The sequence below is a fragment of the Andrographis paniculata genome, unplaced genomic scaffold (genome assembly GCF_009805555.1).
Source record: "Andrographis paniculata isolate CXL003 unplaced genomic scaffold, ASM980555v1 Contig98END, whole genome shotgun sequence".
NCBI lineage: Eukaryota > Viridiplantae > Streptophyta > Magnoliopsida > Lamiales > Acanthaceae > Andrographis > Andrographis paniculata.
In genome coordinates this window covers 966,005-992,393 of record NW_026137637.1, presented here as the reverse complement: position 1 = coordinate 992,393, position 26,389 = coordinate 966,005, and the positions used below count along the sequence as shown (strand labels likewise).

General features: G+C 36.6%; 1 protein-coding gene across 1 annotated transcript; it reads right to left on the bottom strand.

The window, feature by feature from the left end:
* Positions 1-12,171: 12,171 nt before the first annotated feature.
* Positions 12,172-18,667, bottom strand: LOC127243969 (uncharacterized). Its single transcript, XM_051264238.1, has 12 exons — positions 18,516-18,667; positions 18,022-18,127; positions 17,332-17,459; positions 17,085-17,238; positions 16,801-16,910; positions 15,856-15,939; positions 15,723-15,771; positions 15,537-15,628; positions 14,486-14,621; positions 13,388-14,378; positions 13,195-13,305; positions 12,172-12,910 (listed from the first exon to the last, which is right to left on the bottom strand). Exons 2-12 carry the CDS (start codon positions 18,115-18,117, stop codon positions 12,339-12,341), a joined length of 2,523 nt encoding a protein of 840 aa, XP_051120195.1. The 5' UTR covers positions 18,118-18,127; positions 18,516-18,667; the 3' UTR covers positions 12,172-12,338.
* Between the last annotated feature and the right edge of the window lie 7,722 nt (positions 18,668-26,389).

Below are 26,389 nucleotides of genomic sequence, written 5' to 3'. Positions count from 1 at the left end.
GGAAAGCAACCGAAGGACGGATTAGGAGCTTCCGACTATACCAAAAGAAGTTCGTCGGGACAGGGGAAAGGTAAAGGAATGGCAGATGAAATAATTAAAGGTTTTAGATGCCAACATTGTGAACGGATCAACATCAATCCATCTCTGGAAGAATTTCGTATTGAATCCTTGACGGTTCAATCTCGAAATGAGACGAAGGAAGAAGTGGTGCCTACAGAGGAAAATTCAAGATCTGTTAAATCTCGTCTGGGACCACGAATCCCTTGTCGAATGACAGAGGTTAACCAGATGAGTGATGAACCGACGTGGGCGAGTCTGGTAGATGATACTATGGACGAACCTTTATGGGCATTCTTGGCAGATGGCGAATTAGAGGAAACAGAGTGGGCAAAGATTACAGATTCTGAGCCTCAGTCGGAAGCACCTTCAATTGTGTTTCCTCCTATTCCAGAGGGTGCGAACTCCCATTTGAAACCCCTGTATGTTAATGCTCACATTTGTGGGAAACCAATCACAAAGGTTTTCGTGGATAATGGAGCAGTCTTTAATGTTATGCCATTGAAGACTCTCAAGAAGCTAGGGAAAGGAATTCATGATCTGTCCCCTGTGGAATTCGAAATGACAAGTTTTACAGGGCAGCCGACCAAGCCTGAAGGTATGATGGTTGCCACAATTGAGGTCGGACCAAAGAAAATTGCCACTGTTTTCTTTATTGTGGACGCAGATACTACATACTCTCTTTTGCTGGGACGAGATTGGATTCATGCCTCTCAATGTGTGCCATCAACCTTGCACCAACAGTTAATGTTCTGGGAAGGAAATCAGGTCTTTAAAATGGAAGCGAATGACAACCCATTCGACGTAACAGAACAAGTGGAAGAGTCAGTGTTTTATTCTAGTCATTTGGCTCCGATGTCTCAGTTGTATATGGCCAGGGAATACCCAAACAAGGGTTATAAAGTCACTGGCCAGAACTCGATGTTCTATTAAAAGAACACCTTTATTGTATGGCTCATGATAAAGCCACACCCATTTCTGTATAAGTTGTTTGTTATGGAAGATACAACTTTAGAAGTATGTAGTTCTCTTATTAATAAGTTCTATTTAAAACAGTTATTACATAAAGTAGAAAATAATAAAGAGATTCTGGATGTTCACCTCCAAGAAGATGAACAATTTCGTTGGCCCGACTTATTAGAAAAAACAGAACCAACAGCTTCATCACAAGACCCGTTATTGGAGTTTAATTTAGGAACCGAATTGGTTCCAAAAGTGATCAGGTTAAGTGGTTATTTGTCTAAAGAGCAACAAACAATGATGCTTGAAGTTATTAGAAACAACATTGATTGTTTAGCGTGGGATTATTCAGAGATGCCTGGTTTGACAAGAAGTCTAATAGAGCATCGATTGCCCATCAAAGAAGGTTGTAAACCTTACAAACAACCTCCAAGGCGAATGAGTCCAGATCTGATGCCTCAAATCAAGGAAGAAATCCAAAAACTTCTCAAAGTGGGTTTCATTCAACCTTGCCGTTATGCGGAGTGGCTGGCTAATATTGTGCCAGTGGTCAAGAAAAATGGTAAGATAAGGATATGCATCGACTTCAGGGATTTGAATCTAGCTACCCCTAAGGACGAATACGTGATGCCTATGGCCGACATGCTGATAGATGCAGCAGCAGGGCATAAAATCCTTAGTCTGATGGATGGCTATGCAGGTTATAACCAAATATTCTTGGCAGAAGAAGACATTCCTAAGACAGCATTCAGATGCCCAGGGGCTTTGGGTATTTATGAATGGACAGTCATGCCATTCGGGTTAAAGAATGCAGGGGCAACTTACCAAAGAGCCATGAATTCAATCTTTCATGATTTAATTGGCAGATCTATGGAAGTGTATATTGATGATGTTATAGTTAAATCTGCCAGTTTTGACGAACATTTGAGAGATCTTGAAGAGGCATTTGAAAGAATGAAGAAGTACAAGTTGAAGATGAATCCAACCAAATGTGCTTTTGGAATATCAGCCGGGAGCTTTCTAGGATTCTTAGTTCATGAGAGAGGAATTGAAATTGATGCCAACAAGGCTAAAGCCATTCTTGATAGTCGGCCACCCAAGACGGTTACAGAAATCCAAAGTCTGTTGGGTAAGGTGAATTATTTGAGGCGTTTCATTTCTAATGCTGCTGGCAAGGTCAGACCCATTACTAAATTGTTGAAAGCTGGAAAAATTGCCTTTGAATGGGGTCCCGACCAACAAACGGCTTTAGATGCTATCAAGCAGGCATTGGTTCACCCTCCAGTCTTGATGCCTCCCAAACAAGGTCGGCCACTCAAACTTTATTTGGCAAATACATATGAAGTGGTTAGTTGTTTATTGGCGCAGGATGGTGATGACGGGAAGGAAAGGGCAATTTACTATCTCAGTAAAACCCTTACAGGACCAGAACTGAATTACACTATCCCAGAAAAAATGTGTTATTCATTGGTCTTCGCTTGCACTAAACTCGAGCATTATTTGCTGCCCAGAAGAGTTGAGGTCATATCAAAGGTGGATCTCATCAAATTGATTTTACAGAGACCTACTATGAAGGGCAGACTCATGAAATGGGCCATCAAATTGGCTCCTTTCGATCTTCACCATTCCCCACTGAGGGCAATTAAGGGACAAGCAGTAGCCGACTTCTTGGCAGAATTCTCACAAGTCGGGTATTCTCTTTGTGATAGTGTCCGACCATTTAGTTGTGCATCATATCTGGATAATCTACAGGTCGGATGTGTGCCTTATATAAGTACCAGAACATGGTTGATGTTCTTTGATGGTTCTACCTCTGGAAACAAATCGGGGGCAGGGGTCTTTTTGCAAGGACCTGATGGTCAAAAGATCAACTTACAACTACGATTGGAATCCATGACCCATAATTCGGCAGAATATGAAGCTTTAATTTTGGGTTTGGAGGCTTTAATTGCCAGGAAGGTCCAGTCTGTAATCATAAGGGGGGATTCTCAATTAGTAGTCAACCAGGTAAACAATCAATATGTGTGCAATTACCCTCATCTTCGCAGATATAGGGACATTGTGAGTCGGTTACTGACAAAAATCTCAGAAGTAATAATTGAGTTCATTCCGAGGGAAGAAAACCAACGTGCTGATGAATTGGCTCAAAGGGCATGTAAAGGAATTCTGGAGGATATGTGGTCGGAGGTCAAGTCGGGCATAGAAGGAAAGACAGACCCGATCTGCGAAGTTACGGTCGGGCAAGAGGATATCGGTCAGGAGTCCGACTGCGAGGTTACGGTCGGGCAAGAGGATATTGGACAGGAGCCCGACTGCGAAGTTACGAACGGGCAAGAGGATATTGGACAGGAGCCTGACTGTGAAGTTACGGTCGAGCAAGAGGCTGTCGGTCAGGAGCCCGATTGTGAAGTTATGATCGGGCAGGAGAGTGTCGGACAGGGGCCCGACTGCGAGCCTGTCGGGCAGGAGACGGTCGGTCAGGAGCCCGATTGCGAAGTTTTTATCGGACAGAAGTCCGATGGCGAAACAGTGTCCGATTGGAGAACGGAGCTTATCCTGTATTTACAGAATCCTGGTGCGAGTGTTTCAATTGCGATACGATTGAAGGCTTTACGTTTTCAATTGATAAATGGAATTTTGTACAAGAGATCATTTGAAGGTTTACTTTTGAAATGCTTGGGATCTGAAGAAGCTCTAGAAGTGATGACAGAAGTACATGGTGGGATATGTGGAGCTCATCGGGCAGGTCTCAATATGAGATGGGCCATTCATCGCTTGGGTTTTTTCTGGCCTAAGATTTTTGAGGATTGCATACAATTTGCAAAAGGCTGCCAGGAATGTCAGAGACATGGAAACTTAAATCATTTGCCAGTAACCGAATTACAATTCTTGGCAAAACCATGGCCTTTTAAATCGTGGGCTATGGATATTATTGGTAAGATACATCCTGCTTCATCGAAACATCACTGTTTCATATTGGTCGCGACTGATTACTTTACCAAATGGGTGGAAGCGGTTGCTTTGAAAAATGTGGATCAGAAAGAAGTGATAGACTTCGTTTTGCACCAAATTATTTACAGATATGGTATTCCTCAGTCTATAACAACCGACCAAGGCTTGGTCTTTACAGGGGAAAGGTTCTCTAATTTCTTGGCAGAATTCGGTGTTCGGTTACATCATTCTTCACCTTATTATCCCCAAGCCAATGGACAGGCGGAAGCAGCAAATAAGATTATCATTGGGATTATAAAGAAGATGATTGAAGGGAACCCAAGAAAGTGGCATTTGTTATTGTCTCAGGCTTTATGGGCACATAGAAATACCAGAAATACGGCCACAGGGTTCTCACCGTACCAACTTACGTTTGGCCAAGATGCTGTTTTACCAGCCGAAATTCGAGTATCATCCGGCCGAACAGAATTTACTGATAGTGATCTTACAAAGGAATACCAACAACTTATGTTGCAGCAGTTAGAAGATTTGGATGTTAACCGTCTCCATGCAATAGATCGAAGTGTGAAACAGAGTGAAATCAGAGCAAGGAGTTACGGAAAGAAAGTTCTTCACAGGACATTCCAAAAAGGAGACCTAGTCTGGAAGACCATTCTTCCTACATATAAGAAAACTGATCAATTGGGAAAGTGGTCACCGAATTGGGAAGGACCATACATTGTTCAAAAAGATATTGGAAATGGCGCGTTCATTATTGTAAATCATGAAGGTAGAAGAGTACATGATTGTATTAATGCTAAATATCTGAAGAGGTATTATCCTGCCTTTTCAGATAACAAAACTGCCTGAAACCACATATTATTCAGAACCCATTTATGGGGGTTCGAACCTACTGGAAGGTTCATTTCTGTTAGTCATCGTGTAGTTGTGAGAAATTTTCTGTCTCTGAATCAGACTTTTCATCCCAGTGAGTGGATATTAGCTCTGGTTCTTCTTCAATAAGATCTTCCAAGTCTGGTCGGTACCTTTCCCATTGGCTTTGCATGTCATCTAGATCTTGGTGGGTACGTGCTTGCATGTCTGTTAGGGCTTGATGTTCACGGTCAACAATGGTACGCAATCTTGAAAAGACTTTTCGTTGATTGGAAAATATGTTATCCCAACCAAGGTCTGGAAGTATGGTTGCTGCATGATTTTCAATCATTTCCATGTGATGATGGAGATCAGGGATGCGGCTGAGGATGTCACGAAGAGGTTCATACCCCTCAATGACTTTTTCCATCAGGCGGATGACGCGATGAATAGTTCTTCTACCTCGTTGGGAGAATCGGAATTTGAAGTCTAGTTGCTTGAGTATATATAACAAGTCTTCTGCATGGCCTCCAATAGGGTGATTACCTACAAAGAAGGGTTGAAGAACACCCTCCCAGTTGCTTGATGGAACATGAGGTCGGTCATTCGCCATGTTTGTTCACACTTTCAGTGTTTTGATTTTTAAAATATGCCTGGGAATATGTTTCTTAAAATGTGAGAAACAGTGTGCTTTTAAAGAAGGAGTTTGGTTCGTTTCCTATAAAGCTGGGAATTGAAAGGTGATCCTTGTTTTGAGAGAAGAAAGAAAAAATGGATTACTAAGTCAGTTGTTGTTACAAAGGGGGAAATATTACAACAGTGCCCCTAGGGCAGTTTTTATCTGTGTCCATTTGTTTTCATCCCTGGATAGCCTTCTGGTATTGGCAGCCGTCTGATATCTTCTGATGAATTGGGATCGGGCTTGGGTTTTCAGCTCTTGATCCAATTCAGCCTCATTTTTGGTATACTTCTCAAGCAGATGCTGTTCATTGATAATTTGCTTATCCAGGGTAGACTGTTCTTTCCTCAGCTCCCGCAATTCTGCCTCCTTTTTCTGAATGGCATCATCAACCAGAGCTTTCGTGCTAAGGAGACCACCCAGTCTTCCAGTAGTATGCTGAAGGGATTCTCGAGTCTTGGCCAAAGAATTCTCCAGCGTTGTTTGATCGAAGTCGGGCTGGGGGGTTTCGGCTGACAGAAGGCCAATGACTACCACTTCAGTCTTGAGCTCTGTAAGTCTTTCCATCAGCCGATGCAGAATGGGGACGGCTGGTGATTCCGTTGGAGTGTAAAAAAGAAGGCCACCAACCGTCTGAATGAGTTTGTCCAATAAGTCGGACCTTAGTTCGGACAGGGGACGGTTAATGGCCTCAGTGAACACAGTCTGGGCCTCCGCTGGAACCGGAACAGTCGATAGGACGGCTAAGTCCGAAGGCCCCTGCAAGTCCTACAATGTCAATAAATATTCCAAGGGGGTTGCAAATTTGTTCAAAGAAGATATGTGGTACCTCTGGGCGGACTGTTGTCAGTGAGGGGGGTAGCAATGAGGTCGGTCGAGCTGGGCAGACAGCTGGTATAACAGCAGCCGACTCGTCGGCTGCTGCGAATGGTCGCTGAGGTGCCGACCTGGGTCCCTATGGAAAGTAGTATTGGAAACAGTTAGTGTTTTTCGAAAGAAAAGTTATGACCTGGATTGGTTTAATCTTACCAAATTCACAGAAGTCTCCGAATCGGATGAAGACATTTCTTCCATTTCTGGAGGTTGGGCTGCCACAGGTGGTTCTTCTGCCTGCCATTCAATGGCTAGGGGGGGCGCCGCTGCTGGTAGGGCGGTTGCAGGTTGGATGGCTACATCTAGAGCCACTGCAGCCAGGATCTCTGGGGCACCTTCGATTTCGGGATCAGCAGCATCAGGGATGTCGTTCTGAGGGTCAGCTTCGGCGAGGGCGGCTGGTTTTTCCTTTGATATAGATGAGTCTGATGCCATGTATGACGGCCGACCCATCTGGGAAGTAGTCCCCTCGCTGTCAGAAGAGACCCCTGCTGCTGATGGGATGGGTGAAGGTGTCTATGGAAAAATCATGAAGATGTTTGTTGTTAAATATATTAAGGTTGATCATCCGAATCTTAAGTCTTGCTGATAAGGAACTTACTGGTTCTATAGGCACTGTTGGTAAAGATTGTTTCCTGGTCGGGGGCCTGGCCCGACCACTCCTCGGTACGGGAGGAGGGGTTTGCCTCCGCGTCGGGTCCTCCGCCCGCTGCTCATTGGCAAATTGGTCTGGACCAAAGGCCCGATTGAATGGTCGGTTGGTGCTGGCGTCGGTTGCTTGGTCGGTGTCACCAAGGTCGGTTCTGGGGAACGAAATGAGTGAAATCAAAGTTATGATATAGTGAATTGGTTCACGGTGTTAAGAAACATTACCAATTCGGGGTCGGGTCCTTGCTGACGTCCTAGTTATTCCAAGGTCTGCTAGTGTTTGCTGGTCGGTCTCCGAAGTCGGGGGTGTTTGCAGCTGGGAAGTTTTTCTTTTGCGCGTGGGACCCCCAGATCCGATTCCCGGGGCGGTTGTTTGTTTTTGGGTGCTAGTATGTATCGCCGCCCCTAGAACCAGTCCTTGGGGAGGGAGGAGTACGTTCAGCAACCGACCCTCATCAGGGGATATCAGGGACCATACGACCGACCACCATTCATTGAAAGTATCTACACTCTCAGGGTTGGAGCGGAAGGGAATATAAGAATTGGAAATTATATACGTGGTAAGCTGGGAGATATAAGAAGGGATTGAATTAGGAAGGACTCGTCGGTCGGGATTTTGAAAAATTATTTGGGGACCCGCGACGGGTCCGGGGATACCTTGGCAACAGCCGAACTGACGCGCCATGAATTGAGGTTCATAGTTAAAAGTGTAAAAAGTTTTCTGCCCTTTTTTATCAAGTTTCTTGCTACTAAAAAGAGACCTGGGTTTGAGGGCGACGTCCCAGGCGAAAGGATAGGTGGGATGAGGACAAGGCTCAGGAGTCGGAAGCGGGTTTGGTACTGGAAAGGGCCAAAAATGGTCAGGAGCATAACCCGCATACTTTTTATACATAGAAAATCGAGAGTTACTGCGGGTATCTGTTAAAATGGCAGTTATTATTGGATCGGATGATTGGAGTTTATTGCGTCCTGAGCAGAGTCGGTTGAGGACTAATCCTAAATGTTTTTCAGATGTTGGCATAGTGGGCGGAGATCCTAAGTTAAACGCGTTGGGAAAGTAAAGACGGAACCAAAGTTCTAAAAACCAAAAAGGACCCGACGCGGCAGTGTCTAATTTCCTATTATCGTTATCTGTTAAACGAAGGCTAACCCGGGTGAGTCCTTCAAACAGATTGGCTAAAAATAGGGTACCAAGGGAGAAGAACCGACCTGACGCAATATGAATGGCCAGGTCGAGGTGAGAAGGAAGAACACTTTTGGAAGGAGAAACAATGATGTACCTACAAAGCCAGAACAGAATAAAGGCAGTGTGCTCCCGGTCGGTTACAGGAGTCCCTGGAGCCCCTTGCTGGTCGGTTGCGAACTTTGTCCAACCCCATTCCTTCACACCTTGTAAAGACCATCCCGGATGGTCTTCTGATGGCTCCTGCCCATCTAGGGCTCCCATTACAGGGTCTTCACCCACGACTGGGAGATGTGCGATCATGGCCACGTCCATAAGGGTTGGGCCAAAGGGGGCCGAGGGCAAAAGGAAAGTCCCATTTTCCGCATTCCAGAAGGCGGACATGGCCAACAACACCTTCTCATGCAGGTTGATAGGCATGGTAGACAGTAGTATTGCTTGGTCGATCTTTTGGGATCGCCATTGGGTCTGGAAGTGTTCTGCTACTCGTCGATACCAAGCACGATACAGATCTTTTGGGTCTGTGAGATGGGTCTTGATGCTGTCTCGGATGCGAACTGCTTGGTAGTTGGGATTGTTGATAGCCAAGGCGTTGCGAGATTCCAAAACTTCCCTCATCCGATTTGAATCTTCGGGAGTAGTGCAATATGGACGGATCGTCGGAGTTAGTACTTTCGAGGCTGAAAATGGACCTTCTGGAAGGGTTCCGTCGAAAGGAAGGGCAGGAATGTATTGATTCGCCATAGTTAGAATGTTTTGGGATTGTGATTCACACAGGCTTGTATTGCGAAGAAGGAATAAACCAGGAGTGTTGCAGTAACTGGTGTAGTTGCTAAGGGAGTTTCTCGAGAAGGTAGTGCTTTATGAACTTCCAAACATTTATTGGCGTTTGAAAGTCCCTTGGCGGCGGGCAAGTTGTTACGTACGAAATTTAGAATTAGGTTAAAAGCCCAAGGTAAAACGAGGAATGGGCCTGGCAATAGGGTTGATTGAACTGGCTGAAGGACACCGTGAGGAAATCAAGGAAAATAAATTTATTTATTTATTTCTAAGAAAAATTCAGGACGGAAGGTCTTCAGGTCGAGAGGTCCGCAAGACGGAAAGACCTCAAGTCGGAAGGTCTTCAGGTCGGGAGGCCCTCAAGATGAAAGACCTCAAGTCGGACGGTCTTCAGGTCGGGAGATCCGCAAGACTGAAAGACCTCAAGTCGGACGGTCTTCAGGTCGGGAGGTCCGCAAGACGGAAAGACCTCAAGTCGGAAGGTCTTCAGGTCGAGAGGTCCGCAAGACGGAAAGACCTCAAGTCGGAAGGTCTTCAGGTCGGGAGGCCCTCAAGATGAAAGACCTCAAGTCGGACGGTCTTCAGGTCGGGAGATCCGCAAGACGGAAAGACCTCAAGTCGGAAGGTCTTCCGGTCGGGAGGTCCGCAAGACGGAAAGACCTCAAGTCGGAAGGTTTTCAGGTCGGGAGGTCCGCAAGACGGAAAGACGATGAGTCGGAAGGTTTTCAAGTCGGGAGGTCCTCGAGACGGAAAGTCGTTGAGATGGGATATCCGCAGGTCGGGTAAACTGTAGGTCGGATAGAAGGAGGAGTCGGACAAACACGGAGGCCTTTGATCAAAGACAGGGGGCGGTTGATATGGAGGTCGGCCCAAGTGGGGTCGGGCGAAGAAGTAGGTCGGACGAAGGACGAAGTCGGGCCAAAAGAGCGGAAGGTCTGTGGTCGGCTCAAGGAGTGAAATATAGGGAATTTTGGTCTGCTGGGGACACGTGTCAGCATAAGAAAGGTTGGAAGACGGTTGAGAAGGAGACGTTGTAACCGTTCGGGTGACGGTTTTCAGTACGGTTTCCCAGGGAATATTTAAGGATTTGGATCATCATTTGGCAAGGCATCTTCAATCAACTTCAACAAAGCAAAGTCAGATTTGGGGATCACCACTTTAAATTTCAGTCTTTTATTTTCCAGTTTATTTTCTGTACCATACAGTGTTTAGAGATTCCTAATCTCAGGCACTAATTAATCAAGTTTAAGGATATTTTCTATATCTTTGAATTTTACTTTATTTTTGTTGAAAAATTACATCAACAATATATATATTTTTAAAATCCACCTATTTTTATTTGATATCAATTTATGCTAATTATATATATACCGGCTCCGGCTGTTAAGCATTTTTAGATAAATTGATTTTTTGTGTATGGTATGAAAAATTGTGTCAAAATATAGGGAATAGTTACGGTGTTAATTTAGAAGATTAAGCACCGTGCTGATTTTTCAGCACTTATAATATATAGAAACAACACATGTTCTTATTACACACAATACATGTGATGTTTGTTCAGAATTATATGGGTGTTATATAAAAGTATATCACGTACTAAAATCAATTATAGCATATATTGTTATTTGTATTATATTAATATAAAAGATGTGCTGAAAAAAATAATTCGGTGCGTTGTTTGTTATTTTGACTTTGTAACTTTTTGTAACGAGTATTTGAACTTTTTTTTTTATTTTTTACTTTTATAAGAGGCATGTCACGTCAATATAATAATAATAATATGTGGGACAAATATTTATAATTCCTAATCAATTATTTTTCACTTCTTGACTTGACCCATGACTCTTTTGAGTCCACTCTAATTTATATTTATTAATTTACAAAATTGTTGTCCTATATTGCCTTCCCTAGACTTTGTAGTCAATTGAATAATATAATAATATTAATAATAATAATACAATTTGAGAATTCTTTCTTCGATCTTAGGTATAAGTATAACGTTATGATTTAGAATTTAATATGATTTTGAATAATAAAAAAAAAATATTGATATACTTTTGAATTTTTTGGTATTATTAATTTTTTTTTAAAAAAATATTATATCAAATATACAATTTTTAATGTTTTGAAAATTTTGTAAAACTCAAAACAAAATTCAAACTTTTTATCTGGAAGGACTCGAATTTTTTGTGTAATATATTACATATTATATATATATATAGTTTTTACGAAAATAGAGAAAATAATGAATAATTGAAAATCAAACTGATTTGTTTGTTTTTTCAATAGCTAATACGTCATTCAAATCTATGTTCACTTTTCTTTTTGGGTTGTCATTGAAAAATATTCTCGTTTCTCTTTTAAGTACAAAATTATTACATTTTTGTTTTTTTTTTTACTATAAAAAGAAAAAGTAACAATTATTACTCACTTTTGTTAGAATCTGTGTCCAGTCAAATAAGCACACATTTACACGACGGAGGGAGTAGTATATTGCAGCTATTTAGGCCTTAGGGGTTGAGTGTTTTTAATAATTTATATTTTGGGTTTTGATATGCTTTTGAAGTGTAATAATTAATAGACACCATGTTTTATAAATAGATTTATATATATATATATATATAATTGTATACATGTTAAAAAGCTCTAAATCTCATGCACAATTATATGAACTTACAGTACATAATAGCAACCTATATGCTCTTACTATCCTAAGAGCATCTCCAAATGGTGCAGGGTTGGATTATTTGGGTCGGTTGTCTCCAATCGATGCCAAATCTTACGCCACTTTCTGGCATTAGCACTGTAGCTAACTCCAAATTGGAGTTGCTCTATATTTTTTTTAAAAAGAAAAAACTTTTAAAATTTTAAATTTTAATTTTAAAATTTATTTTTTATTTTTCTAAATTTTTAAAAAGATTATTTTAAATTATAAAAATAAAAGATTATTTAAAATAATATGAAAATTTGAATATTTGAAAAATAATACTGAAAAATAAAATTATGGTCGAAATAAAATTACTATAACAACTGCATATTTAGAGTTAAAACTAGATAAATAGAATTACATGGTAGAGATGGCCTAATAGAACTCATAGCAATCACTGACTAACTCTAACGAGCACTTCAATCATTCTCAAATAAATAAATTAGCTAATCAATCTATCCCCAAAACACAAACATCAACCAAAATGTTTTTTCTTTTTTTTTTTTTTTTCATTTCATTTGCTTCTCAGAACAGGACTGCACAGAAAGATTATATGTATCATTAAAGTTTTTGGAAAAGGTGAGTGTATTTGAAGCATAGATCAGGCCTCCCAACCTGTTTTTTAGTCACCACAGCCAACTAACTCACTACAGCCCGAACACTCGGGGCGCATAAACATCGCCCCTATTCAACACTACATCGCTATACCTGGACAAGTATGTGTTCCCGCCTCCTAATCTCTCGTTGCTTCCGAGCTCTGCTGCTTCCCCTTTATGTCGCTGCACTTCACCCATACTCGGATACCTCTCACCATTCGACATGTCTGTGAAGAAAGATTGGTGTTGATCCACTGCTCTTGAAGATAAACCGCCGTATATATCATCAAACCCGGGCAGCCGGTTATTCCTCAGGTGCCCTGTGTAACTTTCAGGAGTTATAGATGGGGTTTGGGAAGGGAACATTTGCAAGAAATTCGAGTCCTGGTTGGATGATTTCTGCTGCATCATGAGCCAAAGTCTTGATTCATTCTCCTCGAACGAGCTCAACCTCGGATTTCCTCCCAATGGCCAAGCTCCATAGCCCCCCGGGTTACTAAAACCATTTGTTTGTTTACCATTGGCGAAACTTAAAATTGTAGGATCGAATAAATCGGAGTCACGGTAGTTTGAACTGGCGTTAAGCCTGGTGGACATAGACGAAGTGTTTGTCAAAGGAACACCTGCAAAAGACAATGAGACAAAAAGCTCGGGTTTAAGCATTCATAGCACATTTTCTCGGAAAACAAAAAAACTAGAAACAAACAATCCACACTAAACAGGTTCCCAAAGTTATAGATACTCAGTAAAATAAGTAACTCTACCCAAATCTTAACCAAAAATCTGATATTCCGGTGGCAAGATTTGATCATTTCATAATATCTTACATGAGACACAGTATGCATTTCAAATAAACGTTTTGCCATCACTACTGTTCAGATTAACAAAAAAGAAAGAAGGCACAGACCTGACGAGCCACGGGGTAAAGAGAGACCTCGGTCAGTATTAGAAAACCCGGGGGGTGGATCCCTAGAGGGCACCGAGAATCCAGGTGGCGCTAAACATTGGGCCCTGTTTACTGTAACAACAGACAATGAAGAGGATTTGTTAAAAGAGCAATACTATATACAAGAAACAAAAATGAAAAAATGGACATCTACCTGGATACTGAGACTTGTGTAGATACAGCTCCTTTTTATCACTATAATCAGGAAGGATAGACCCGGCCTTTTGAGTTTGAAAGCCCTCTTGTTTAGCATAAGAATAACCAGCCTGGTCAGTATTTTTGGAACTCCAGGAAGAACCACCATAGCCATAGCCATAGGTTTCATCAACCAACTCGGATACACGATTAGGCACTGTCATGGAATCTTCACATGAATCAAAGTCAAGTGACATTATATTAGAAATTATACTACTTTCCACAGCATCTAAAGCAGGATTTTTCACGTTGTTGGTTGATGTGTCATCATCGTCTATTCTTCGCAAGTGCTCAACTATTTCTTCATTCGAAAATGACCGAGAACTTCTATAGACTCTATCAGACTTAGCAGAATTCTGAAACCTTCTTTCCTGGAAAGAATCATTTAATATGGAATTTACATTTCTGAAAGGTAGAGAAGCCTCGTCCTCATGATTATTTACACTGTTCTGATCAACGGTAAAATCATTCACAGACTGTGTCTTCTCAGGTAGCAATGATGTCAATGCTTGACGATCTGAATGTTCTGCAAGATATTCGGGATAGGAAGGACGAAGGGAAAAGGTATGACTTGAGCCACAGGTATCCTTCGATCCCTGCCTGTTGGATACTAAAGCACCATTCTGCAGTGGTTTGTCCGAACTATTTGTATACAAACCATTCCCATGGCAACCAGATGCAGACACTTCGAACAGGGAAGAGGCAGAGTACGATTCTCCTGACTGTACATCTCCGCTAACTGTTAGTGAGGATAATTTAGAACACATGTCAAGGAACCTTCTATCTTCAGGACTACTTTGATCTTGTTCATCATCAACACGATTAGAACGCCCAACAATATCTACAAAACTTGTCATTTTGTGGGGCGTCAAAATGGCCCCTTCCTTCTCTCGACAAGGAAGAGGGTATGTTATATCACATGTGCTATTTGCAGAACCATGGGCAGCATCCTGGTCGATAAAAGCAGAAGCAATGAAGGAACAAAAACAATAAAATATGGCAAATATTTTAGGACCTACCCAAAATTGATGCTAATTCTAGGTAAAAGGTTACTTACTGATATGCTACATATCATAGTAGATTTGTCAGTCGAAGAGAAGATACAATTGTAGGCATCATCAGCTGGGGGCAGCGTGTTGCCAGAGCGTTTTGCTGCAGTGTTTGTAGCACCAGCAATTTGTTGGACTCTACTCCTATTAAAAAAAACAACCATAGCAGTTAACCAGCAATAGGTCGGTACAACATTGCAAAAAATTGTTTCTGGAGCCACAGTACATGTTTCCCAGAGCATTGCGCACTATATGAGAGCTTGGTGTGGTAACTAGTAATTTTCATAATAATAAAGTTTATATATATATATATATATAAGTTTTGTACAATAAATAACAAACATAAATAAGTTTCATTATTTTTTCTTGTATATATATAAGAAAAGGTAAATGATGTTTGTGGGACAAACCAATGGTGCACTTTGATGCCATGGACTAATTTAAATGCCATGGTTGCACCACACACAAATATGATCAAGAAATAATCCTAGAAAATGTTCTACCTTGCATCATTTGATGAAAAACTATTTATGATACCAAATAAAAAAAAAAATGAATGGCCAAACCCAAATAATACGTATGTGTGTGTGTATGTATGTGTTAAAAGTGAAAGAGAGAAAGAAGCATAGATGACCACAGCTTCCAAAGAAAGCAACAACTGATCCACTAAAGGGAGAAAGGTACTCCAGTAAAGATTGCTTAATACATTCCGCATATCCTCTTATTCAAGCACATTGCTATTTATCAAACTAATAGACAAGTTTACTCATTTCCTTGAAGAAATCAACATTTTTTACATACATATTAATCGATTTCAGATAATTGTCAGCCAGACAAACAGAATTCAGGGAATGATCCATCAACCATAGCTACAAGTCATGAATGATGACTAACATAGCGCAACTTTGCCCATCGCATACTTATTGTGGATAGAGCATATACAATCTTGTTTAAATTTAGAACTAATGAACAGATTAATTTGGTGCAGCAACAATTATATACAAGTCTAGTAAGCAAGCAGTTGAATAATTTTTAAACCTTGGCTCTATCAAATGATACCTTGTATGAACCGCAGCAACCTCATCTTTTCCAAAACTATCTTCATCAGCCCCAATACTATGCAAATACAAACAAGAAGGGTTGTTGCAAGGCTGAAACACAATAACAATTATTCATCACTCATTGCCAGGAATGTTCTGCAAGAGGGTGTCAAAATAAAATTTAAAATGCTGTAATAATATATACCATGTTTTTCAGCCAAGCATGACAATATTTTGCAGTTCCGAATGATGCTCTGCACAAGCAATGTTCCACTTGCTCGTATCAATTCCAAAATAGCACATTATGTGGCAAAACCAAGGAACAGAAGATTGCTTACCTCAGATATCTACCTTCCAGGAAAAAACCATGAACTGATTGAATACATCGCAGGGCCTCTTCCTCTTTTGAGTATGTTATGTATCTGAATGGTGACAGTAAAGACAAGAAGGGGCAGACATATAATCAAGAACCAGATAAGAAAATGTTTGTTAATTGTGCCAGCATAAGACATTATAAAATTATGGTAGTGTTACTTGATGATTACATATTTTAATAACTTCATCAGTGGTATTTGCATTTCCCTCAGTAGAACGACTACCATGGAGATATTAAGAAAATGCTATATTTTGAAATTATCAGTGAGCATTCGAGGCGTCAAGATTCATCTTATTTATCCACTACTATAAAATTTCCATATCGGTGTAATTGTAAGATAAGTACACATTACAAAATTTTCAATGCATTGATAGGAAGTGGGCAAGTGCGTAAAAAGTAATATAAGTAGTTGAGCTTTTTCTTTATAGAGTAACCTCCGTGTCTAATACAATAAAAATTATACACATATAACACAACGCAAACAATTACACCGAAGGAGCTGAATTCAGTATCACATGAATCAATTTTTCTAAGATTTACGCCGTTGCACTTTACCTTTGGAGTTCTACGAAGAACATATAACATCACCAAAATAAATACAGAATAATCAATGCAACCAAGCTACTCCAATAGACTACGACGATAAATTCTTAGCTTCAGCAAGCCAGTTCACCGCTTATTTTACTATTACTTATGAATCCAGTTTATGTTGGTCGAGAATATACAATACATTACAAAGAAAAGATGGTTAGATGGAACTAAATCAAAATGCTGAAATTTAAAATTTTAAGGCCTAATTAATTGATCAGTCAGCTTAATTTCAGGGTAACATATTTAACCTAAAATGAAAATAATCACTTGAAACGAGTCACTTTCAAAAAATTAATTGGCAGATGTCAACACTCACGCGCTGCATGTGTCGTTGACAAATTGCTGAATGGCCCCACCAGCAGTCCTTGAAAGTGAAACTTTTGTCACTTTCCCATACTGACCAAAATAATCCTTTCGCAGCAACACCTGTTCCAAAAACATTTCCTCCTTATAACTGAAGAATGAAATCATCCATATTTGTAACTGTGATCATGATCTGAAGCAAATAAAAGTAGTTAACAGGAAACTTAATTATGAGAAATAAAAAACAAATCCCGACAAGTAATCCAAATCAATCAAACTAACAAATAAACTACCCACATCTTCATCAGCTACACTAAGAGGTAGCCCAATCACATATGCCATTTTCCGTTGAATCACTCTAACATTTGTCAAATCCTTCTTTACATCATTTGCCTTCGGCTTCGCTGCCTTTGGGGGTTTCGATTTCCTGTTAGATATTTTGGTCATCGTCCTATAAAAAGGCTCAACCAAGTGTTAGAACCGAAACTTATTTCAAATAATATATAAGGATTCCCAAAAAAAATAAATAAAGATAAGACACTACTTTTCGCACTTTGCTTGCATCGCCACAATTTTCTCCTTTTCATAAATTGTCCGACAAGCTGGACAGCGACCCTCTGATGTATCTTTCTCCGCCATATCTATTATGTGATGCCAACACCAAACACAAATCTGCAGAATCAGCAAACACAAAAAGTGCAACTCAGCCATAGCTTTCTTCAGAATAATTTAACAACACTTAACCAAAAGTGATAATTAAGCCATCTTATAAAGAATATTTCAATAAAGGAGAATCATGAGTTTAAAAAGAAGATTTCAATTAATGAGAAAGGCAAAATTCTATAATCTTCGGCGTCAATCTCCATCCAAAAACATAAGAATCCCAAACTTGTTTCATTCAACTTAAGAACTACCACAAGAGCAAACATCTACATTTACAAAACCGAAACCAAATGCATATCCCAAGCAAAGACAAAAGTGACTTATATGAAATTATGAACATAAACCCTCTTCACATCCAACCTAACCTTATACACAAAAACACCCCCACCCCTTCCTAATTTCATAAACCACTGCTGAATCGTATAACTAAGCATTAAAAAATCATCACAACACCATACCATTCATTGCCATAAATTACAATCTGAAAGAAATTTCAGAAACAAACACAAAATCATTCAAAATGCAGATAATATAAACAAAACAACAAACGAGTTCAGAGTGAGAACACAACCTGATAACCACATTTACAAGGCATGAACTGCTGGTCTGTCCAATCCATCTCCTCCGCACAGAGCGGGCATCTCTTCTCTTCTTCGTTGCTCGTCATTTCTTTCTTCCTTCAAATCCCAACAAAAAGAAGTTACAAACAGCAAAGGAAGAAATAAGCCAAAAATCACACCAAGAACTTAAACAGTGCCACATTTCGCCCAAACTCTTACACAAACATGCAAACACATTAAACCCCAACAGCATTGACAAACAAAAATTAAAAAAAAAAAAAAAACCAAAAACCTAAATACAAAGTAAAAAAAAATCCAAACCCTAATGCCATACAACACAAAGCAAAATTCCCCAACAAATGGCTGAAATCTTCATTGATTTTCAGATCAGAAACTCATCCCATTCAAGACCATAAACCCAAAAAACCATCCACATTACAGGCGAGGAGGGCATGGGAGAGCAGACAGTATAGAAAGGAACAAAAATGCAAGATTCAGAAATTACAGTGGTGGAAAGCACCAGGCTGTACCCAACCAGCCCAGACAAGCTATGCAGGCAGCAGACTTCTCTGAAGAAATGCAGAAAGGGAGAGAGAATGTAGAGAGAGAGAGAGAGAGCAGCGAAGTGAGACGAAGAAGTTTGTACGGGCACACCACAAAGCGATGATTGAAAGCCAGAGGATTAAGACGCCCTTTTTTAATGGATGGCCTTCTAATTTTTATTATTATTATTATTATTATTATTATTATTATTATTTTATTTTGTTTATAAAAAAATAGTGGAATTAAATAATATATATATAATAATAATAATAATTTTCTCACACACACACGTGCGGGTGTGTGTGGGTATTTGTGGTTGTGGAATAGTAATAAAAACTCAAAAGAAAGGCGGGGAGATGGTTGACGACGAGGATGATGATGATGATGATGATGATGGTGATGTAATCAATAAATAAATGTTTTTAGGTGAACGTTTGGAAATTGATTTGAATTGTATTTTAATTTTAATAATTATTTCATACTTGTTCCATAAATATAGTTTTAATTGGATTTGGCATAAAATTTAAAGAATATTAATATTATACTAATAGTTTGTAAAAAATATGGATAAAAGACTTTTTTTTGTCTTTGTGAGTGTATTAATGTAAAAAGTAGTGACAGTTGTGTAATAAAAATGAAAAAATAGAGGTAATTTTATGGTAATATAGATATTTATGAAAATAAAATTATTGTTTCGGGACGGACAAAAATGGTACACAAACTATTTTATTGAGACGGAATGAATATAATATAAATAAATATTACTATCTCGATAGAGATGAATCATTTTATTTGGAAATATGGATTTAGACAATATAGATTATTTATTTAGACAGTAAAGATCAATTATTAACTATTAAAATATGTATTTAAATATTTTATTGTTATATCTCAGTAAAATATATATTTTTTTTGTAACTAATAAAATTTATATAATACAAATAAAAATTACCAATAAAAGAATTTTGAATGGTGCTTTGTGTGAGAGATTATAAATTAATTAAATTAATTTATATTTATTAAATGTAATTAAAATAAATAAATTTATCAAAAATAGAAAGGAGCGTGATATTTTAAAATTAAATATTATTTTTAATAGAATATTAATAATAAATACTCTTTCGGTTCTATAAGAATTATTATTTTTCATTTCTATTTGTTCCAAAATAAGGATATTCTTTTGCTAAAATTGAATAATGGTATTACCTAGCTAGTATACTCTATCTGTCTCTAATATCGTATCACTGTTGTTTTAGATACAAAAATTTAAGCGAATATGATTAAAAAATAATTTAAAAATATATTAATAAAATCAATTACAATATAATATAAATAATTATTAATTAAAATTAAAAACAACTTATTAATTTAATAAAAATTTAAAATATATATTATATAATTTAAAATATAATTGAAATATAAATACTTTCTCAAAACAGGAAATGGGCATAATATAAAGAACGGCAAAAATAGAAAGTGTGACATGATATATGTACCAATTGAGTAATAAATATTCTTACAACTTACTTTTTCCGTCTCATAACAAAGTATCTATTTTTCATTTTAGTATGTCTCATAACAAAATATTCATTTCTTTTTTAGTAATTGTATTATCTAACTAACATTACAAATACATTTACAACTTACAATATATTACACAAATGTCTTGATAGTCGGTAAAAAGTATGGATAAAAGACTTTTTTGCCCTTGTGAGTGTATTAGTGTAAAAAGTAGTGGCAATTGTTTAATAAAAATAAAAAAATAGGGATAGTTTTAATACTATTGTTTTGGGACGAACAAAAATAGTAAATAAGACTATTACATTGAACGGATGGAGTATATCAAAATATTGGGTTTGTTTGTTTAGTGTGATTTGAAATTTTTTTATATAAAATAATGTCATAATATAAAAAACAATACTCAATCTTTCCGAGAAATTTAATCTCACCTTTTCATAAAAATGCAAATGAATAAGGCTAAATTTTCCGTAATCAAACATATTATTTAAATAAAAATTTAAATATAACATATTATTTTCAAATAAATTTTAAATCACAATTTGATTCGTGTTTTATTTTTAATTTTTTTTATGTAAAGTATATGAAATTATTTCAATAATATAAAATATATTAATATTTTATGTAGAATATTAACTTTGTGCTAAGATACAATATATATATATATATATATTAAGAATCATATAGAAAATATGAGTTCAATTTTTTTAAAGGGAATGGAGGCAAATTGTACACATTTTTCTTTTCATTAAAATTTTGGAGAGAGAAAAATTTTATTGAAATATTTTTAATTTAATTAACTATTTACTCCGTCTCAACTAAATTATATTATTTAGCTTAAATACAGAGTTTTAGGTATTGTATAGTTAGTAAATAATTAAGAAGTTTATTAGTAAAAATAATTACGATTTGATAAAAATAATTATAGATTAAGATTAAGATAACTAAATAATTTAATTAAAAAAATTTATAAATTATGAATTTTAAAATTAATTAAAGTATATAATTATATTTTCAACAAATGAAATGACCAATTATATGGAATAGACGGAAATAAAAAATATGAAACATCAAACACCTATTTTTCATTTTTTATATTATACTAAAAATCAATTTTACATTCAAAACATCACATCAAACCCTATTTATATCACATCATACAACTATTCAAATTCAAAATTTTTACTATTCAAATCCCAACTCAAAATCCAAACCCCCAAACAAACACACCCTTGAAAAGTATTATACTCATTATGTTTATTCTTCAAATTTCAAAATATTTATTTATTTATTTTATTCTACTGAATATTAAAATTTAGAATATTAATATATAAAAAAATAGTATGTTTCTTTTATTCAAATATTTAAATTTTATTATTTAAATTCAATAGTTTGTGAAAAAAAAAATTTTTTTATAAAATGTTCAATCTAATATTATTAAGGCTAAATTGCACAAAATCCATATGTAGTTTCATGAAATTGCACCAAATCCTCGTACTTCTAAAACTGCGTCAAACTCCTTGGTAGTTTCATAAATTTTGCGTCTAACTTCCTCAGCGGTTCTTATTTAACGGTATTTGACCTAAATGTGCTCAAATTGCGAATAAATTTTAGAATCTCAATTTCTAAACCCCTAAAATTACAAATATATTTATTTTTATATATTTAGCCTAAAAAAATAGTAAAAATAAACTCTTAAAACCTGAGAAAAATAACTATTTTTTAGTATATTTACTATTTTTTTTAGAGTAAATATAAAAATATATATATTTATACTTTTAGGGGTTTATAAATTGAGATTTTAAAATTTATTCGCAATATGAGCGCATTTAGATCAAATACCGTTAAATAAGGACCACTGAGGGGGTTAGACGCAAAGTTTGTGAAACCACGAGGGAGTTTGACGCAGTTTTAGAAGTATGGGGATTTGGTGCAATTTCATGAAACCACACGTAGATTTTGTGCAATTTAGCCTATTATTAAATATCAAAGTTAAATCAAAATGTTTCAAACAAACAAAAAAAAAATAAAAATCCATATTATATATATATATATATTTAATTTATATATCTAATTATACAACTATATAATTTAAAAGTTGAATATTTTAAATCAGAGTTATTATAGTATTTTTTATATCCGTTACAAATGACTCACTTTTCTACTTTTTAAAATTTATTCATCTTAAATATAATAAAAAACATAAATTAATTTAATAAATTTTTAATTTTTTAACTTATTTTTTTATCTATCATCAATAAACAAATATTTTTATTTATATTTAAAACTTTTATTTTTTATAAAATTAGTTTTAAATTAATTATAAAGAAATAAATATATTAGTTTATCTATTTATATTATATAAAATTTTATTATAAAAGATTATATTTATATGCATATATGTTATTAAGCTATAATCCGAAAAATATTTAAAATACCAACAACACTACTAATACAAAAAATAATATCATAATTTATCATTAATAACTTACCAATTTATGCTACTTAAAATACTGTATTTTTAACCAAACGAGTCATCCTTAATGGGACGAAGGGAATATATTTTTAAAAGTATTATAAAACAAATACTCCCTCCGTCCCATATCTATCTATTCATTTGTTTTTTCACGGAATTTTAGAAATATTAATATTGGAATATAGTAGAATTAAAAAAAAACTAAACTAACTTTATTAGTACAAATGTAATTGTTGATGTAATTTTTCAACAAAAATAAAGTAAAATTCAAAGATATAGAAAATATCCTTAAACTTGATTAATTAGTGCCTGAGATTAGGAATCTCTAAACACTGTATGGTACAGAAAATAAACTGGAAAATAAAAGACTGAAATTTAAAGTGGTGATCCCCAAATCTGACTTTGCTTTGTTGAAGTTGATTGAAGATGCCTTGCCAAATGATGATCCAAATCCTTAAATATTTTTTGAAGAAAACGTTCAGAACCGTCGCACTGTTTCACCAACCGTTCCCACCAGTTACAGAACTCAGAACTGCCTCTTTCATTGACACATGTCTTTAACCGCCTCGCCAACCGCATAACCCAACGACCGACCAACCGACCAATCTAGATACATAATCGGTCGCCAGATCAAAAGACTCACTGGTCGCCCCATCAAACGACCACTATTTGGTCTCTTCAATCGTCTGACCTATCAACAGACCTTTCTTCGCCCGACTTCCTTTTTCGACCGACCCCCATAGCAGCCAACCTTTGTATCAACCGACCCATTTATCCGACTGCGGATAATCCGACCTGCTTGCCCGACCGCGGACCATCTGACTTGCTTATCTGATTGAGAACCAACCGACTGAGAACCCACCGACTGACTCTGGATACCTTATTATTATTATTATTATTATTATTATTATTATTATTATTTGTGCGTAACAACATGCCTCCTCCTCAAGACTCCTAAGCATCATTTCTTATGATGTTTTAGGAGTTAGTAGGTTAGCATCCGAGGCTACATCAGCCTCAGATCCGACCTCCATCCTTTGAGGCTACGTTGGACCCGACCTCCATTTATCGCGGACTGGTGCTGGCCTGGACGTTGGTCGATCTTGCACTACCATTGTATTCAGACTCCCGTCCGACTTATTCCTCCTTTCGGCCACTGTTGTTCTGTCATTCTTTTGCTCGCCTGAAAAGTTATGGTCGGCGACCTGACCCGTGTCCGTCCATTCGGCGGGGTCCTCCTGACCTGTATCCGTCCATTCGGCGGGGTCCTCCTGACCTGTATCCGTCCAGGTTACGTAGTCCTCTCGATTTTTGTCCGTCCAGTCGACGTGGTCTTCCCGATCTGTATTCGTCCAGTCGGCGTGGTCCTCCTGACCTGTATCCGTCCAGGTTACGTAGTCCTCCCGATTTTTGTCCGTCCAGTCGACGTGGTCTTCCCGATCTGTATTCGTCCAGTCAGCGTGGTCCTCCCGACCTTTGTCCATCCAGTCGGTGTGGTTGTCCCGACTACGGTCCGTCCCTTCGGTGTGGTCCTCCCGACCATGGTCCGTCCAGTCGGTGTGGTCTTCCCGACCATGGTCCGTCCGGGCGTCGTGATCCTGCCGACCTGTCTCCGTCCATTCGGTCGTCCCTGGTCGGGCTTGTCCTCCTGTTTGGTCCTGTCTCCAGTCTGTCTGACTGGGTATATGCTCAGGAATGGTGTTGTCCGTTTGGGGGCATGACATTTCTGGCGGTGCAGGAACCGAATTCAACATGAATTTTGATTGCTCCATCAAGTTTTGCATTGCGTCATGTATTGCCTGCAGATTTGCTATCTGCTGGTCGTACATTTGCCGAAAACCTGCTGTCAATTCGGCCCGTAGTTGGGAAGCTTCTTCTGCCGTGATAAAGCCAACGGCTGTACTGTGGAATTGAAAATTTGCCATATGGATCAGCAATTTTCTCCCACTGTGGTCGCCAATTTGTTGATGTAATTTTTCAACAAAAATAAAGTAAAATTCAAAGATATAGAAAATATCCTTAAACTTGATTAATTAGTGCCTGAGATTAGGAATCTCTAAACACTGTATGGTACAGAAAATAAACTGGAAAATAAAAGACTGAAATTTAAAGTGGTGATCCCCAAATCTGACTTTGCTTTGTTGAAGTTGATTGAAGATGCCTTGCCAAATGATGATCCAAATCCTTAAATATTTTTTGAAGAAAACGTTCAGAACCGTCGCACTGTTTCACCAACCGTTCCCACCAGTTACAGAACTCAGAACTGCCTCTTTCATTGACACATGTCTTTAACCGCCTCGCCAACCGCATAACCCAACGACCGACCAACCGACCAATCTAGATACATAATCGGTCGCCAGATCAAAAGACTCACTGGTCGCCCCATCAAACGACCACTATTTGGTCTCTTCAATCGTCTGACCTATCAACAGACCTTTCTTCGCCCGACTTCCTTTTTCGACCGACCCCCATAGCAGCCAACCTTTGTATCAACCGACCCATTTATCCGACTGCGGATAATCCGACCTGCTTGCCCGACTGCGGACCATCTGACTTGCTTATCTGATTGAGAACCAACAGACTGAGAACCCACCGACTGACTCTGGATACCTTATTATTATTATTATTATTATTATTATTATTATTATTTGTGCGTAACAGTAATGACATTTTTGTAATATATTGTAAATTTAAAATGTATTTGTAATATTAAATAAATAGTACAATTACTAAAAAAAAAATGGATATATTTTTATAGACGGATTATAATGAAAAAAATAATAAATTGTTAAGGAACATACGAAATATATAATTATAATTTAATATTTTTGTCGTCTCCAAACAATTGACATCTTTATGACAAAATATTTAAAATAATAATATTTAATTAATTAATAATAATAAATTATGATATTATTTTATTATTTTTTATGTGATTAATATTATTGATAATTTAAAATAAATTTAATATATAAAATTAAAAAATTTTAAAATATGTATTTAAATTTATAAAAATTATATCGCAATAAAATGTAAAATAACATAAATTTATTTTATATAAATCCTCATTTTGAGTTTGTACTTTTATATATTTATATATTGTATATTGAATTTCAAACCAAAGCGCTAGTTTTAAATAAAAATATTGTATTATTCTTTTATAAAATATTATATTAAAATACTATTTATATAAATAAAAAATATTAAAACATCAAATTCAAATAAAAACGAGACAATTCAAGATTATTTAATTTAATATTTTATAAAATAATTAATATATATATATATATATATTGAGGTCGAGAATTTGCATTTTTAGTTTGAAGATTTTTTTTTTTCAATATAGGGTATAATTATTTATGTCGATAATATAAATAATACTCTATCTGTTCTATAATAAATTATCTATTTTTCCAATTTAGTCTGTCCCATTAAAAAAGTATTTATTTTTTTTTAGTAATTGTATTATCTACCTATCATTACAAATATTCTTACAATTTACAATATATTACACAAATGTTATTACCTTTATATCACACAATACTAATGGGGTTATTTTAATCATTTTTATTTTATTCCTAATAGTTTGTTCACTATGTATTTTTAGATGTAAGTATTTTTTACTTTAGCATGAAGATTTGCATTAATAATTTAAAAATTAATATTTTATATTTAATTATTGATTTTTGCGAGTAAATAAAATATATTATATACTCTCTCCGTTTCAAAATTATAGTTTTTGTTGTGTTTGAAGAAATATTGATATTATATTGACAGTGGATAAAAAGTACGGTTAAAAGACTTTTTTACCCTTGTGAGTGTATTAGTATAAAAAATAGTAG